We start from the raw sequence: 14,964 nt of genomic DNA, 5'->3' as shown, positions 1-14,964 counted from the left end.
TTTATGGTGTTTATTGAAAACCAGCCGTGCTAACACAGGGTTATCTATGAGAAAATGCCTGCTTCATACATTACAATGTCCTTTTCACACAACAAACTGTCCACATCGGAAACGGAACAACCTAATTTACATTCAGTTGTCACAAAAAGAAGGAATTAAAAAAAAAAAGGACACTTCTTAAAATTGAACTTGTAGGTATAACTCGTGCAGCTTTCCAAACGACTTAATGGAATATTATATTAATTTACATTTATATATATTACACACATATAAGGAAACAATACAATAATTAGGTGTATTTTGTATAAACCAGTTTCCAGTTTTGCACATTTTCTCCACATTGGGCATCTGAGTTCATACAAGGTAGCACGGTTTTCTGTACGAATTATGCAATCCTATCAACCAGATTAGAAAAGTGTTTACGTTTTGGGGGGAAAAAATAAAAAAATAAGTAAAATAATTAACATTTAATGTAGTGTCAGACTGTAATTATTTAATCAGCGCAACTTTTCAACATTAAACTCTTTTCATTGTTAAAACAAGTGCTGTTTGTTGAAAACCTTCTTTGAAAGCTGACCCAACCATTACCAAAGACCCGCTCTTAAACTGCTTCTGTAGAAGTAACAATAAAAGCAAATGTGATTTATTTTTGTTAGTCATGTGACCATGAATGCTGTAAGCTATAAGCTAATATAGTATTGCATGTTGTAAAGCATAAAATCCTTTATATGTTCTCCAAGCTTGTTAGTTGACGTTACTAAGCTAAAACCTTACATTTATGACTGAACAGTGTACTGAATATACGTCGCAAATGCTAGCGCTTTGTTAACTCAGGCGCAGCTTATCAAAGAGTGTCCTCTCATCTGTCACCTCCTGCTTTTAGCTTTGTGGCCTACATACAGAGCCCATGCTGGTTTTATCTCGACCGAACTGGTTTCATCACCAAATGAGTGCTGCATGTGAACGCACCCTAAAACTCAACCCGAATCCATTCATTTACATGATACAAACACACGCGGATAAAACTCGTTACCGTAAAAAAAAGTGCACAGCAAAACCCAAAACATTAAAACGATCATCTGTCTTTGATAAGCCGAAGAAAAACAAACATTCTTCATATAGAACAAATCTACCACAGTAGCAGCCTAACGTTAAAACTGGAAGCAAATAAGGTGCTTTTAGCTTATATCGACCTTTGCAGGCCAGAAATCCTAAGATTGCAAATGTGAGGAAAGAAATCTCTTAGTAATGTCAACTATTGACCAAAAATCTCTCAGCTGTTTAAAGATTTTGCTCATCATTTTCCCCAGCATAATGCAATCCTAAGCTCTAGTTTATGCAGACAAGTTGTTGGCCAGCTCAATAAGAGCCATGGCTCCATGGAGCCGCTCTCTCTGCTCCTGGAGGCGCCGACGAGACGTCCCTTCTCCTGCACTGCTGCTCTTCCCCTCGTCGAGCTCCTCCTCTTCACCCTCATCAGATGGCAGAAAGTCCATGGGGTCTTGCTGCTCCTGGTCCACTGCGACTTTGTTCAGGGTCTTGCCTTTACTCGGGACGGGGGCACGCTGCTCACGCGTCTGCCAGTATCTGCGAGAATAAAATATTGATTTATTTCCATATCTTCGTTTGTTTACTAAGTTGTGTAGTAGTTATTTACTGATGATTTCTACTTGTATTTTATTACTGGTTTATAATTGTTTCCATCATGTTAAATGAGTATGATACACAGACAAATGTGGGCTGGTGTTGGACGCTGCAGAATTATGTGCAATTTTACATTCAGCCACCAGATGCCGCCACAAATTCACTTTTTTCAGTAATATTTAAAACGTTCTGTATAAAATCCTTAAATGTTTTGAACTGTACATTTGAGATTGGACAAAGATGAGGCAAAGAGTCAATAACTAATAGTAATTGGGTTATATTCCTAGTTTAAAATAAAGCAAAATAAAGTCAAAACTTTTATTTGAAGCAGTGTTCGTGTTCAACTCTGCATTCAAGCATTGCTGGCATAATTTAATAATAATAATAATAATAATAATAATAATCATTGTCCTCTTGATATTATAATATAGACATAAGGATATTTTCCCCTAGGAATTCCAACTGCTTTGTCAAACGGGCAACAAACAATTTCCAGAGCATTTAATTAAAACTTGAGTATGTTCTCTATGAACTAAGCATCTGTATTTTCTAAAGTTTTAAAAAAATATAAATTTCTGTGTGCAAACTAAACACAGAAAGGTCCCTGGCCGCCCAGCTGGGGAATCGAACCCAGGCCCTTCTTGCTGTGAAGCGACATTCCAATAAGGCATGGTTTTATAATGTAGAAATTATTTTATATGCATAGATCATTAAATTCTAATTTATTTAAATTGTCCTCCAGGCCACCCAAGGAGGTTAGTTCCCTGTTGAGTCAGGGTCCTCTCTTTCTTTTCCTCTTCCTTGCAATTTTAAGGAAGTTTTTCTTGCCACTGTTGCCCTCCGCTTGCTCAATAAGGGGGTTTTTGGTTTTCGGGCATGGATTCTGTAAAGCTGCTTTGAGACAATGTCTATTATAAAAAGCGCTATATAAATAAAAACAATTGAATTTAAAATTTTTGTCTGAAATCTTTAAAACTAAGAACATAAAGCTGGACATTATAAAGATATTTACCTACTGACTTTATAAATTAAAATTACATAAATAGTTGCCAAATGTATTACATAAAAATGTATTTATAAATTACTGTATGTACTGTCCTCCTAGGAAAGATTAACTGCTCTGAACAACCCTGTGTTTTATAGCTAAGTAAGTAGGTGAGTATGTAAACAAAGCTTCTTTAATACTGTCCAGGTCAATTCATAGAAATTAAAAGCAAAAAATAATTAATTGCTAATTGTTGAAATCCTTTTTTTGCAAGTGCTTGTCACAGAAAACATGATTTTGCTTACTTTGCTAACCACTCAGCCACAGCCTTGTTGTCAACACCCTGTGATTTGCCAGGTTCACCAGTAGGCTCCTCTCTCTTCAGTCGGGCATATGGGTGTTTGGGGCAGTGTCTGTTGGCATGAGTGAAGCGGCTACCACAGCCTAGGAGGAAAGGAGAAATAAAAGACATTAACTGCTGTTTTCTTTTTAAATAAAACTAAAACTAGATCATTTTATAAACATTTACCTGTCTGTATTATTCTAAAAACATTATCAGATTGGATCAATAAGCAACAAACAGTCAAAACTAGTAATAAAACAGTTATAAATACAAGCTAAATTACTTATCAACGATATGTTAATGACTATTCAATAGGTTCTAGTTCCTGTACCATACTGGTACAGCTGTTTATCTCAGACATTCTTTTATTTGCCAGAAATTCCTCCCCACCTTTTTCTGAGCAAACAAACGGCTTCTCTCCGGTGTGGAGACGCTGATGGGTTTTCAGCTGGCCACTCTGGACGAAAGCCTTTCCGCAGTCTGGATAATCACACAGGTATGGCCTCTCCCCTGAGACAGGAAGTATTATACAGCGTTATCATTCTGCTCTGTGCACAGGTTAACGCGGTGGACGTTGATGTAGCGGGATTTACCTGTGTGTGTGCGTTTGTGGGCCTGCAGCGACTTCTCTCGGGGGAACACGCGATTGCAGACGTTGCAGCGAATGCGGCTGGTGGAATTCTCACCCTCGTTGATGAGCTCTCGCACGGTCGCAGCACGCGGGCGGCCACGCCGGATGCCGTCCTACACGAATTAGAAACAATGAGAGTTTAAATATCTGTACAGCATATTACTGTGCGGATACTGTGTCAGTGCTAAGTAAACATAATTACATGTAAATATATTTTCTACCAACTTTTACCCCAAATTCACTTCATTTTCTGGAAAAGATTGTTTTAGCACAAACTGACTTAAAAAATCTACATACTTTTATACACATTGTTCATCTGTAACACTTCTTTTAGTGTTTTTGGTGTCGTCTATTTGTTCTACTACAGACCATGAGCACATACGTAGGTGGTAGAAGAGATAACATTATTTACTGTTGATTCTAACAAGTAATTATATTTTATACAATTGTAAATTCAATTGTAAGTTGCAAATTTAGCAGTAAATAAAGTACATCAAACAATTATTTTTTTACCCACAGGAGACATATTTCATTAGTCTAACTGACCACACACACACGCAGGTTTAATGTTATCCAGTTCAGTCTGAAAAAACCTTAAAAAGAGCCTCACAGTGAAGATAAACCGGAGCAGCGTGTGTGTGTGTGTGTGTGTGTGTGTGTGTGTGTGTGTGTGTTTGTGCCTTTAAGAGAAATGATCTGTTCACTGTATCGCTTAAAGTGATTCACGAGTCGATTCATTTTTCGCGAAGCGTAAGTTTCTCTTCTCGGTTATCTCTCCGTGTTTACTGTTATTAATTAAATGTCGTGGTTTTAAATAAACACCAGCTACTACAGAACATTCTGTGTGACTCTCTTACATTAAAAAGCTTCATTAAACTGCTATTACCACAGATCTGTAACCGAGTCAGACTCGTTCCATCTAAGGAGCTAAAAGTTTTCTGATCCTAAAAGTTCAGCAGATGATCCTGAACTAACGAATTTGGTAATGAATAAACTTTTGCCTCTGATTGGCTCTGTAACGTTTTCTGTTCTCATCTACATCACAAGTAAGAACCGCTCACGATTTACCAAAGTGAACCAGGAGTTTATATAACGTGCTGATAGAATCCACTCAGATGTGACCGGGTTGAATTATCTTTTTAAAGTAAATATTACAAACAGCAAAATTACATCGTATGTATGATGCACAACGTTAATGATGTTATTTTAGGTCATGAAGAGCTTTCACGATGGTTTCTGTACGATGGTTGATGAATGGTGATGTGATGGTTGGTGCTTCGTAGCTCAAAGTCTGGATCGATCCACAGAGCTGTTAACTTAACGTGATCTTTATATATCACACGATCGGATCGGCTACTTTTAGGAGATATCGGCCGATCGCCGATAGCATATTTTGATTAAAAATCGGCCGATACCGATTCGTAGCCGATCGATCGTCCCATCTCTAAAATAAATACATTTGAATTTGAAATATATGTCTAAAACCTTTAAAACTAAGAAACTAAAGCTGGACATTATATAAATATATACCTCCTGACTATATAAATGAGTCTACTTTAAAAGATTCAGCTATTCTATTTACATTAACAACATTTAGCAGATGCTTTTAATCAAAGCAACTTGCTTTGTACCTCTCATAGTTAACATTTCCTAACATATTCCAGCTCAAATAGACAACATTCTTTGAATGCAGATCTGAAAACATATACCTTGGTACAGATTTTAGCTAAATTGAACGGAGTAGATTATATATACAGGATTTCCTACTCAGTTTGAGTATAAATGTGTATATATTTGGTTTATTTTAAAAAGCACAGCTACTGTTTCCCCTCCCAAACACCCCATGTCGGGTGTATCTTAAATATTCCAGAATAATTGTAAACGATTGTATTATTAGTACTCCGGGTTGCCCAGATGTTGCCCAGCATGTATTTAGGTTGTTATCTGATTGGCACACATTCACACGTGTCACAACATAACAGTGTTTACTTGATATGAACTCCTGTATCATGCAACCTGGTGCCAACATAGCCAAATACGTTCTGACGTTCTGACTACATGGCACAGATTCAGTCATGTGCCCACCTTTCTGGAACGTTCTGGAGCAGTGACAACAACAAACTGGCTGCTCGTCTTATATTAAAAACTATAAAAGGACTTGAAACATAGATGCATGTAATGGTACATTTAAAAAAAAAGTTAAATTACGTTATCATTAACAAAAGTTGATGCTGGCATGCACGTCATGAAATCGGCATGGGTGATTAGAGGAGAACTTTGGTGGTGGGGCTTGAACCATGAACCTTCTGATTATCACTCCCCATCATGGACAATGTGAACCACCCCCTGCACACTGTTATTATAAAACAGATGAGGAGTATGTTCAGTGACAGACTGCTGTCACTGAGCTGCTCCACGGACAGATTGAAAAGGTCCTTCGTCCCCAGAGCCATTAGGCTGTATAACTCCAGCATTCGTGGACAGCGGGTGATCACTGAGGACTGAGGGTCCTACATGTAGCCATGTATGTATGTGTATATACATTTATATATATGTACACAAGTATATTCATACACATGCATATGTATGTTGATGTATATATAGATACGGCTATTGGCCCAATTCAATGTGCAATACTCATCACATCACTTTATATTTAATATTTAATCTATATTTAACCACATACTGTGGAACTGCACCTTCCTGCACTTTTAATTCCATTTCATTTGTTTATTTACACTCAATCCATCCTCATCATTAATAACTGCTCTATAGTTATTCCATATATGTTAAACTCAGGTTACCTTCAGTCTTGGTTATGTTAGTGCTGGGTTTTTTTTCGAATTTATATTGTTGAATGTTATAGTGTGTATTTGATGTATAATGCTACTGGGACTTTAATTTCCTTCGGGATCAATAAAGTACCTACCTACCTACTGTACCTCCTACCTACCAACCTTAACCACCAAGCTACTACTGCATTCCAGTAGTGACTTGAGGCAAAATATACTTTTTTATCCATTCTTAAGCTGACTGACACATGCTAAAACATTGCAGGTCAGAAAATGAATATGAAATATTAATAGTTTTACAGTGCACACTATAATATTTACATTTTCAGCATTTAGCAGACGCTTTTATCCAAAGGGACTTACAGAACTGTGACAGTATATTGTCTATGCAATTGACGGTTAAGGGCCTTGCTCAAGGGCCCAACAGCGGCAACCTGGCAGTGGTGGGGCTTGAATCAACGACCTTTTGATTACTAGTCCAGTACCTTAACCGCTAGGCTGCAATACACATTATAACATTGCAAAACAAAGTTGTTCCAATCATTTTAACAACTTTCTAACTTTTGAGTGTCCAAAATGTGCAGCAAAATGAGCACTTTTAACAGCTTGTTACCAAAAAATCCCAATAAGCATTGTTTATATCTCATTATTAGATAGCTAGATAGATAGATAGATAGATAGATAGATAGATAGATAGATAGATAGATAGATAGATAGATAGATAGATAGATCTAGAAAACAGAAAAACTAGAACTGAGTATTTCTTGTAATTTACATAAAATGAATAACTGGTAACTGTAATGATGCATGAGGTATAGTTTTAGTGTAAAGATTGAATAGCAATTAAATTATTAAATAGTAAAGTGACATGTGACAATATTGCACAATGAGGCCAATATAGCCATATACAGTGTATCACAAAAGTGAGTACACCCCTCACATTTCTGCAGATATTTAAGTATATCTTTTCATGGGACAACACTGACAAAATGACACTTTGACACAATGAAAAGTAGTCTGTGTGCAGCTTATATAACAGTGTAAATTTATTCTTCCCTCAAAATAACTCAATATACAGCCATTAATGTCTAAACCACCGGCAACAAAAGTGATTACACCCCTAAGAGACTACACCCCTAAATGTCCAAATTGAGCACTGCTTGTCATTTTCCCTCCAAAATGTCATGTGATTTGTTAGTGTTACTAGGTCTCAGGTGTGCATAGGGAGCAGGTGTGTTCAATTTAGTAGTACAGCTCTCACACTCTCTCATACTGGCCACTGAAAGTTCCAACATGGCACCTCATGGCAAAGAACTCTCTGAGGATCTTAAAAGACGAATTGTTGCGCTACATGAAGATGGCCAAGGCTACAAGAAGATTGCCAACACCCTGAAACTGAGCTGCAGAACAGTGGCCAAGATCATCCAGCGTTTTAAAAGAGCAGGGTCCACTCAGAACAGACCTCGCGTTGGTCGTCCAAAGAAGCTGAGTGCACGTGCTCAGCGTCACATCCAACTGCTGTCTTTGAAAGATAGGCGCAGGAGTGCTGTCAGCATTGCTGCAGAGATTGAAAAGGTGGGGGGTCAGCCTGTCAGTGCTCAGACCATACGCCGCACACTACATCAAATTGGTCTGCATGGCTGTCACCCCAGAAGGAAGCCTCTTCTGAAGTCTCTACACAAGAAAGCCCGCAAACAGTTTGCTGAAGACATGTCAACAAAGGACATGGATTACTGGAACCATGTCCTATGGTCTGATGAGACCAAGATTAATTTGTTTGGTTCAGATGGTCTCAAGCATGTGTGGCGGCAATCAGGTGAGGAGTACAAAGATAAGTGTGTCATGCCTACAGTCAAGCATGGTGGTGGGAATGCCATGGTCTGGGGCTGCATGAGTGCAGCAGGTGTTGGGGAGTTACATTTCATTGAGGGACACATGAACTCCAATATGTACTGTGAAATACAGAAGCAGAGCATGATCCCCTCCCTCCAGAAACTGGGTCGCAGGGCAGTGTTCCAGCATGATAATGACCCCAAACACACCTCTAAGACGACCACTGCTTCATTGAAGAGGCTGAGGGTAAAGGTGATGGACTGGCCAAGCATGTCTCCAGACCTAAACCCAATAGAACATCTTTGGGGCATCCTCAAGCGGAAGGTGGAAAAGCGCAAAGTCTCGAATATCCGCCAGCTCCGTGATGTCGTCATGGAGGAGTGGAAAAGCATTCCAGTGGCAACCTGTGAAGCTCTGGTAAACTCCATGCCCAGGAGAGTTAAGGCAGTTCTGGGAAATAATGGTGGCCACACAAAATATTGACACTTCAGGAACTTTCACTAAGGGGTGTACTCACTTTTGTTGCCAGTGGTTTAGACATTAATGGCTGTATATTGAGTTATTTTGAGGGAAGAATAAATTTACACTGTTATATAAGCTGCACACAGACTACTTTTCATTGTGTCAAAGTGTCATTTTGTCAGTGTTGTCCCATGAAAAGATATACTTAAATATCTGCAGAAATGTGAGGGGTGTACTCACTTTTGTGATACACTGTATATACACACGCATATTTACCCATATACATACATATACACATACAGTATATACACATATACACACACATATACATACACATTTACATACATATACACATACACATACATATATATATATACACATATACATACATATACACATATATACCAGGGTTTGGACAATGAAACTGAAACACCTGGTTTTAGACCACAATAATTTATTAGTATGGTGTAGGGCCTCCTTTTGCGGTCAATACAGCATCAATTCGTCTTGGAAATGACATATACAAGTCCTGCACAGTGGTCAGAGGGATTTTAAGCCATTCTTCTTGCAGGATAGTGGCCAGGTCACTACGTGATGCTGGTGGAGGAAAACGTTTCCTGACTCGCTTCTCCAAAACACCCCAAAGTGGCTCAATAATATTTAGATCTGGTGACTGTGCAGGCCATGGGAGATGTTCAACTTCACTTTCATGTTCATCAAACCAATCTTTCACCAGTCTTGCTGTGTGTATTGGTGCATTGTCATCCTGATACACGGCACCGCCATTGGATGCACATGGTCCTCCAGAATGGTTCGGTAGTCCTCGGCAGTGACGCGCCCATCTAGCACAAGTATTGGGCCAAGGGAATGCCATGATATGGCAGCCCAAACCATCACTGATCCACCCCCATGCTTCACTCTGGGCATGCAACAGTCTGGGTGGTAAGCTTCTTTGGGGCTTCTCCACACCGTAACTCTCCCGGATGTGGGGAAAACAGTAAAGGTGGACTCATCAGAGAACAATACATGTTTCACATTGTCCACAGCCCAAGATTTGCGCTCCTTGCACCATTGAAACCGACGTTTGGCATTGGCACGAGTGACCAAAGGTTTGGCTATAGCAGCCCGGCCGTGTATATTGACCCTGTGGAGCTCCCGACGGACAGTTCTGGTGGAAACAGGAGAGTTGAGGTGCACATTTAATTCTGCCGTGATTTGGGCAGCCGTGGTTTTATGTTTTTTGGATACAATCCGGGTTAGCACCCGAACATCCCTTTCAGACAGCTTCCTCTTGCGTCCACAGTTAATCCTGTTGGATGTGGTTTGTCCTTCTTGGTGGTATGCTGACATTACCCTGGATACCGTGGCTCTTGATACATCACAAAGACTTGCTGTCTTGGTCACAGATGCGCCAGCAAGACGTGCACCAACAATTTGTCCTCTTTTGAACTCTGGTATGTCACCCATAATGTTGAGTGCATTGCAATATTTTGAGCAAAACTGTGCTCTTACCCTGCTAATTGAACCTTCACACTCTGCTCTTACTGGTGCAATGTGCAATTAATGAAGATTGGCCACCAGACTGGTCCAATTTAGCCATGAAACCTCCCACACTAAAATGACAGGTGTTTCAGTTATTTTGTCCAACCCCTGTATATATACACATATACATACATATACACATATATATACACATATACATACATATACACATATATATACACATATACATACATATACGCATATACATACATATACACATACAGTGTATCACGAAAGTGAGTACACCCCTCACATTTCTGCAAATATTTCATTATATCTTTTCATGGGACAACACTATAGACATGAAACTTGGATATAACTTAGAGTAGTCAGTGTACAGCTTGTATAGCAGTGTAGATTTACTGTCTTCTGAAAATAACTCAACACACAGCCATTAATGTCTAAATAGCTGGCAACATAAGTGAGTACACCCCACAGTGAACATGTCCAAATTGTGCCCAAATGTGTCGTTGTCCCTCCCTGGTGTCATGTGTCAAGGTCCCAGGTGTAAATGGGGAGCAGGGCTGTTAAATTTGGTGTTTTGGGTACAATTCTCTCATACTGGCCACTGGATATTCAACATGGCACCTCATGGCAAAGAACTCTCTGAGGATGTGAGAAATAGAATTGTTGCTCTCCACAAAGATGGCCTGGGCTATAAGAAGATTGCTAACACCCTGAAACTGAGCTACAGCATGGTGGCCAAGGTCATACAGCGGTTTTCCAGGACAGGTTCCACTCGGAAGAGGCTTCGCCAGGGTCGACCAAAGAAGTTGAGTCCACGTGTTCGGCGACATATCTAGAGGTTGGCTTTAAAAAATAGACACATGAGTGCTGCCAGCATTGCTGCAGAGGTTGAAGACGTGGGAGGTCAGCCTGTCAGTGCTCAGACCATACGCCGCACACTGCATCAACTCGGTCTGCATGGTCGTCATCCCAGAAGGAAGCTGACGTACAAGAAAGCCAGCAAACAGTTTGCTGAAAACAAGCAGTCCAAGAACATGGATTACTGGAATGCCCTGTGGTCTGACGAGACCAAGATAAACTTGTTTGGCTCAGATGGTGTCCAGCATGTGTGGCGGCGCCCTGGTGAGAAGTACCAAGACAACTGTATCTTGCCTACAGTCAAGCATGGTGGTGGTAGCATCATGGTCTTGGGCTGCATGAGTGTTGCTGGCACTGGGGAGCTGCAGTTCATTGAGGGAAACATGAATTCCAACATGTACTGTGACATTCTGAAACAGAGCATGATCCCCTCCCTTCGAAAACTGGGCCTCATGGCAGTTTTCCAACAGGATAACGACCCCAAACACAACCTCCAAGATGACAACTGCCTTGCTGAGGAAGCTGAAGGTAAAGGTGATGGACTAAACCCAACTGAGCACCTGTGGCGCATCCTCAAGTGGAAGGTGGAGGAGTTCAAGGTGTCTAACATCCACCAGCTCCGTGATGTCATCATGGAGGAGTGGAAGAGGATTCCAGTAGCAACCTGTGCAGCTCTGGTGAATTCCATGCCCAGGAGGGTTAAGGCAGTGATAATAATGGTGGTCACACAAAATATTGACACTTTAGGCACAATTTGGACATGTTCACTGTGGGGTGTACTCACTTATGTTGCCAGCTATTTAGACATTAATGGCTGTGTGTTGAGTTATTTTCAGAAGACAGTAAATCTACACTGCTATACAAGTTGTACACTGACTACTCTAAGTTATATCCAAGTTTCATGTCTATAGTGTCGTCCCATGAAAAGATATAATAAAATATTTGCAGAAATGTGAGGGGTGTACTCACTTTTGTGATACACTGTATATATACACATATACATACATATACACATATACATACATATACACATATATATACACATATACATACATATACGCATATACATACATATACACATATATATACACATATACATACATATACACATATACATACATATACACATATATATACACATATACATACATATACACATATATATACACATATATACACATATACATACATATACACATATATACACATATACATACATATACACATATATATACACATATACATACATATACGCATATACATACATATACACATATATATACACATATACATACATATACGCATATACATACATATACACATATATATATACACATATCCATACATATACACATATATATACACATATACATACATATACACATATATATACACATATACATACATATACACATATATATACACATATACATACATATACGCATATACATACATATACACATATATATACACATATACATACATATACGCATATACATACATATACACATATATATACACATATACATACATATACACATATATATACACATATACATACATATACACATATATATACACATATACATACATATACACATATACATACATATATACATATATATACACATATACATACATATACACATATATATACACATACACGTATATATACACATATATACACATATACATACATATACACATATATACACATATACATACATATACACATATATATACACATATACATACATATACACATATATATACACATATACATACATATACACATATATACACATATACATACATATACACATATATACACATATACATACATATACGCATATACATACATATACACATATACATACATACATATACACATATATATACACATATACATACATATACGCATATATATACACATATACATACATATACACATATATATACACATATACATACATATACACATATATATACACATATACATACATATACGCATATACATACATATACACATACATATACACATATATATACACATATACATACATATACACATATATATACACATATACATACATATACACATATACATACATATACACATATATATACACATATACATACATATACACATATATATACACATATACATACATATACACATATACATACATATACACATATATATACACATATACATACATATACGCATATATATACACATATACATACATATACACATATATATACACATATACATCCATATACACATATATATACACATATACATACATATACACATATATACACATATACATACATATACACATATATATACACATATACATACATATACACATATATATACACATATACATACATATACACATATATATACACATATACATACATATACACATATATATACACATATACACATATATATACACATATACATACATATATATACACATATACATACATATACACATATATATATACATATACACATATATACATACATATAGACATATATATACATATACATACATATGCATACATGCAAATACATACACATATATAATTTACTCCTTCTGCTTGGCTTAATAAGTGAAATCAATGAAGTTTCATACCAAAAAATACTTTGAACTATATATACTATATCTTTTTAGATTTTGAAACATTAAGACGGGTCAATTTGAGCCGTAAACATAACAGGAGGGTTAAGAGTGGCTTTTTTGTAATTGCCGGTCATTTTTTGGCGCGCAGGACGTCATTCAGGGAGCAGCTGCTGCAGTCGGAAGTGAAAGTTTAAAATCCATCATGTTCCACCTTAAACGCGGGCGATTCACAAACGCTGCTCTGTTTCATCTGGTTTGATCTATATGCGCGTATATGCATATATATCCTATATGCGCGTTACTTATCTAAAGGCATTTTAGTTACAATGTCACCAATATAAAAGATCAAACGCATCATGTGCGACTTGGATACAAAGTATCAATCATAAGTTGTTACATTTAAGTTACATTGTAACTCATGCGCTACAGATGAAAGGATTTTTTTCCTTTTAGTTCACACACAGTTTACAAACGATTAAAGTGAAATAAGATCAAAGTGAAATAAGTTGCAGTACTGGTGTTACCTTTAAATCAGAGCATGCTGAGGTGTCCGCTTCTGTAGCTGAGCTGTTCTGGGGTGGAGAAGCTCCTCCGGTGCCTGATCCAGGACTGAGAGTCACATTATGGGCATTTTCACCCCATCGCCACGGATACACCATAAAATCACTGAACCCGGGACTGGTGGGCATGAGCGACTCCACGGCTTTCGGTTTGATCGGAGTGGTGGTCTTGATGACAGACACCAGGACTCTTTTAGGAGAGTCGTTGCAAAAGATCACATGCGGGTGTTTTCCGTCTGTCATCCTGAAAAAAACTGATACAAATCTCAACTCAAGGCTGACTTCTTTTATAATTGCTTTAAAAAAATAATACGTGCCAATTAAAACGCGCTCAAAAACACAACCACAAGAGCCAGAACTTGCAATTAAGGCTGAATAATAGCTTCTGTAGGAGTTAGTTCTCTAATAATCCATTCATTTCTAAAGTACAAAAAAGTAAAAATCCGCGCCCGGTAAAACGAGGTACTTTCCACTCAGCTCCGCGTCTCCTGGTCTGATGTACCGACCGACCTGACTCGACCCGACTGCAACTTTTCCCGCGTTAGAAATCGCGCCCGTACCGACCCATCCAATCACGAGTGAGAATATTAAAGCCCGCTCGCTGAGTGCAAGTCAAACCACCAATAGCATCAGATAAAGAGGAGAACCAAAGCACAGTAGCCAATGACAGGTCCTGTACAACTCGCATCACTCGGATTGGTATAGAGTCTC

At 38.1% G+C, this 14,964-nt stretch overlaps 1 protein-coding gene across 1 annotated transcript; it reads right to left on the bottom strand.

Annotated features, from left to right (window-relative positions):
- Positions 1-1,149: 1,149 nt before the first annotated feature.
- On the bottom strand, positions 1,150-14,518 carry znf367 (zinc finger protein 367). Its single transcript, XM_062998264.1, has 5 exons — positions 14,218-14,518; positions 3,566-3,716; positions 3,363-3,482; positions 2,935-3,073; positions 1,150-1,587 (listed from the first exon to the last, which is right to left on the bottom strand). Exons 1-5 carry the CDS (start codon positions 14,494-14,496, stop codon positions 1,335-1,337), a joined length of 942 nt encoding a protein of 313 aa, XP_062854334.1. The 5' UTR covers positions 14,497-14,518; the 3' UTR covers positions 1,150-1,334.
- Positions 14,519-14,964: the final 446 nt, after the last annotated feature.

This window comes from Trichomycterus rosablanca, chromosome 7, assembly GCF_030014385.1.
Source record: "Trichomycterus rosablanca isolate fTriRos1 chromosome 7, fTriRos1.hap1, whole genome shotgun sequence".
Taxonomy (NCBI): Eukaryota; Metazoa; Chordata; class Actinopteri; order Siluriformes; family Trichomycteridae; genus Trichomycterus; species Trichomycterus rosablanca.
This window is presented reverse-complemented; position numbering and strand designations above follow the sequence as displayed.

Coding starts and splice junctions, on each gene's coding strand:
- znf367 (XM_062998264.1), bottom strand. CDS start 14,496: ATGACAGACGGAAAACACCCGCATGTGATCTTTTGCAACGACTCTCCT. Junction 3,717..14,217: donor CAGCATGCTCTGATTTAAAG/GTAACACCAGTA, acceptor TAATTCGTGTAG/GACGGCATCCGGCGTGGCCG. Junction 1,588..2,934: donor GTGGCTGAGTGGTTAGCAAA/GTAAGCAAAATC, acceptor TTATTCTCGCAG/ATACTGGCAGACGCGTGAGC.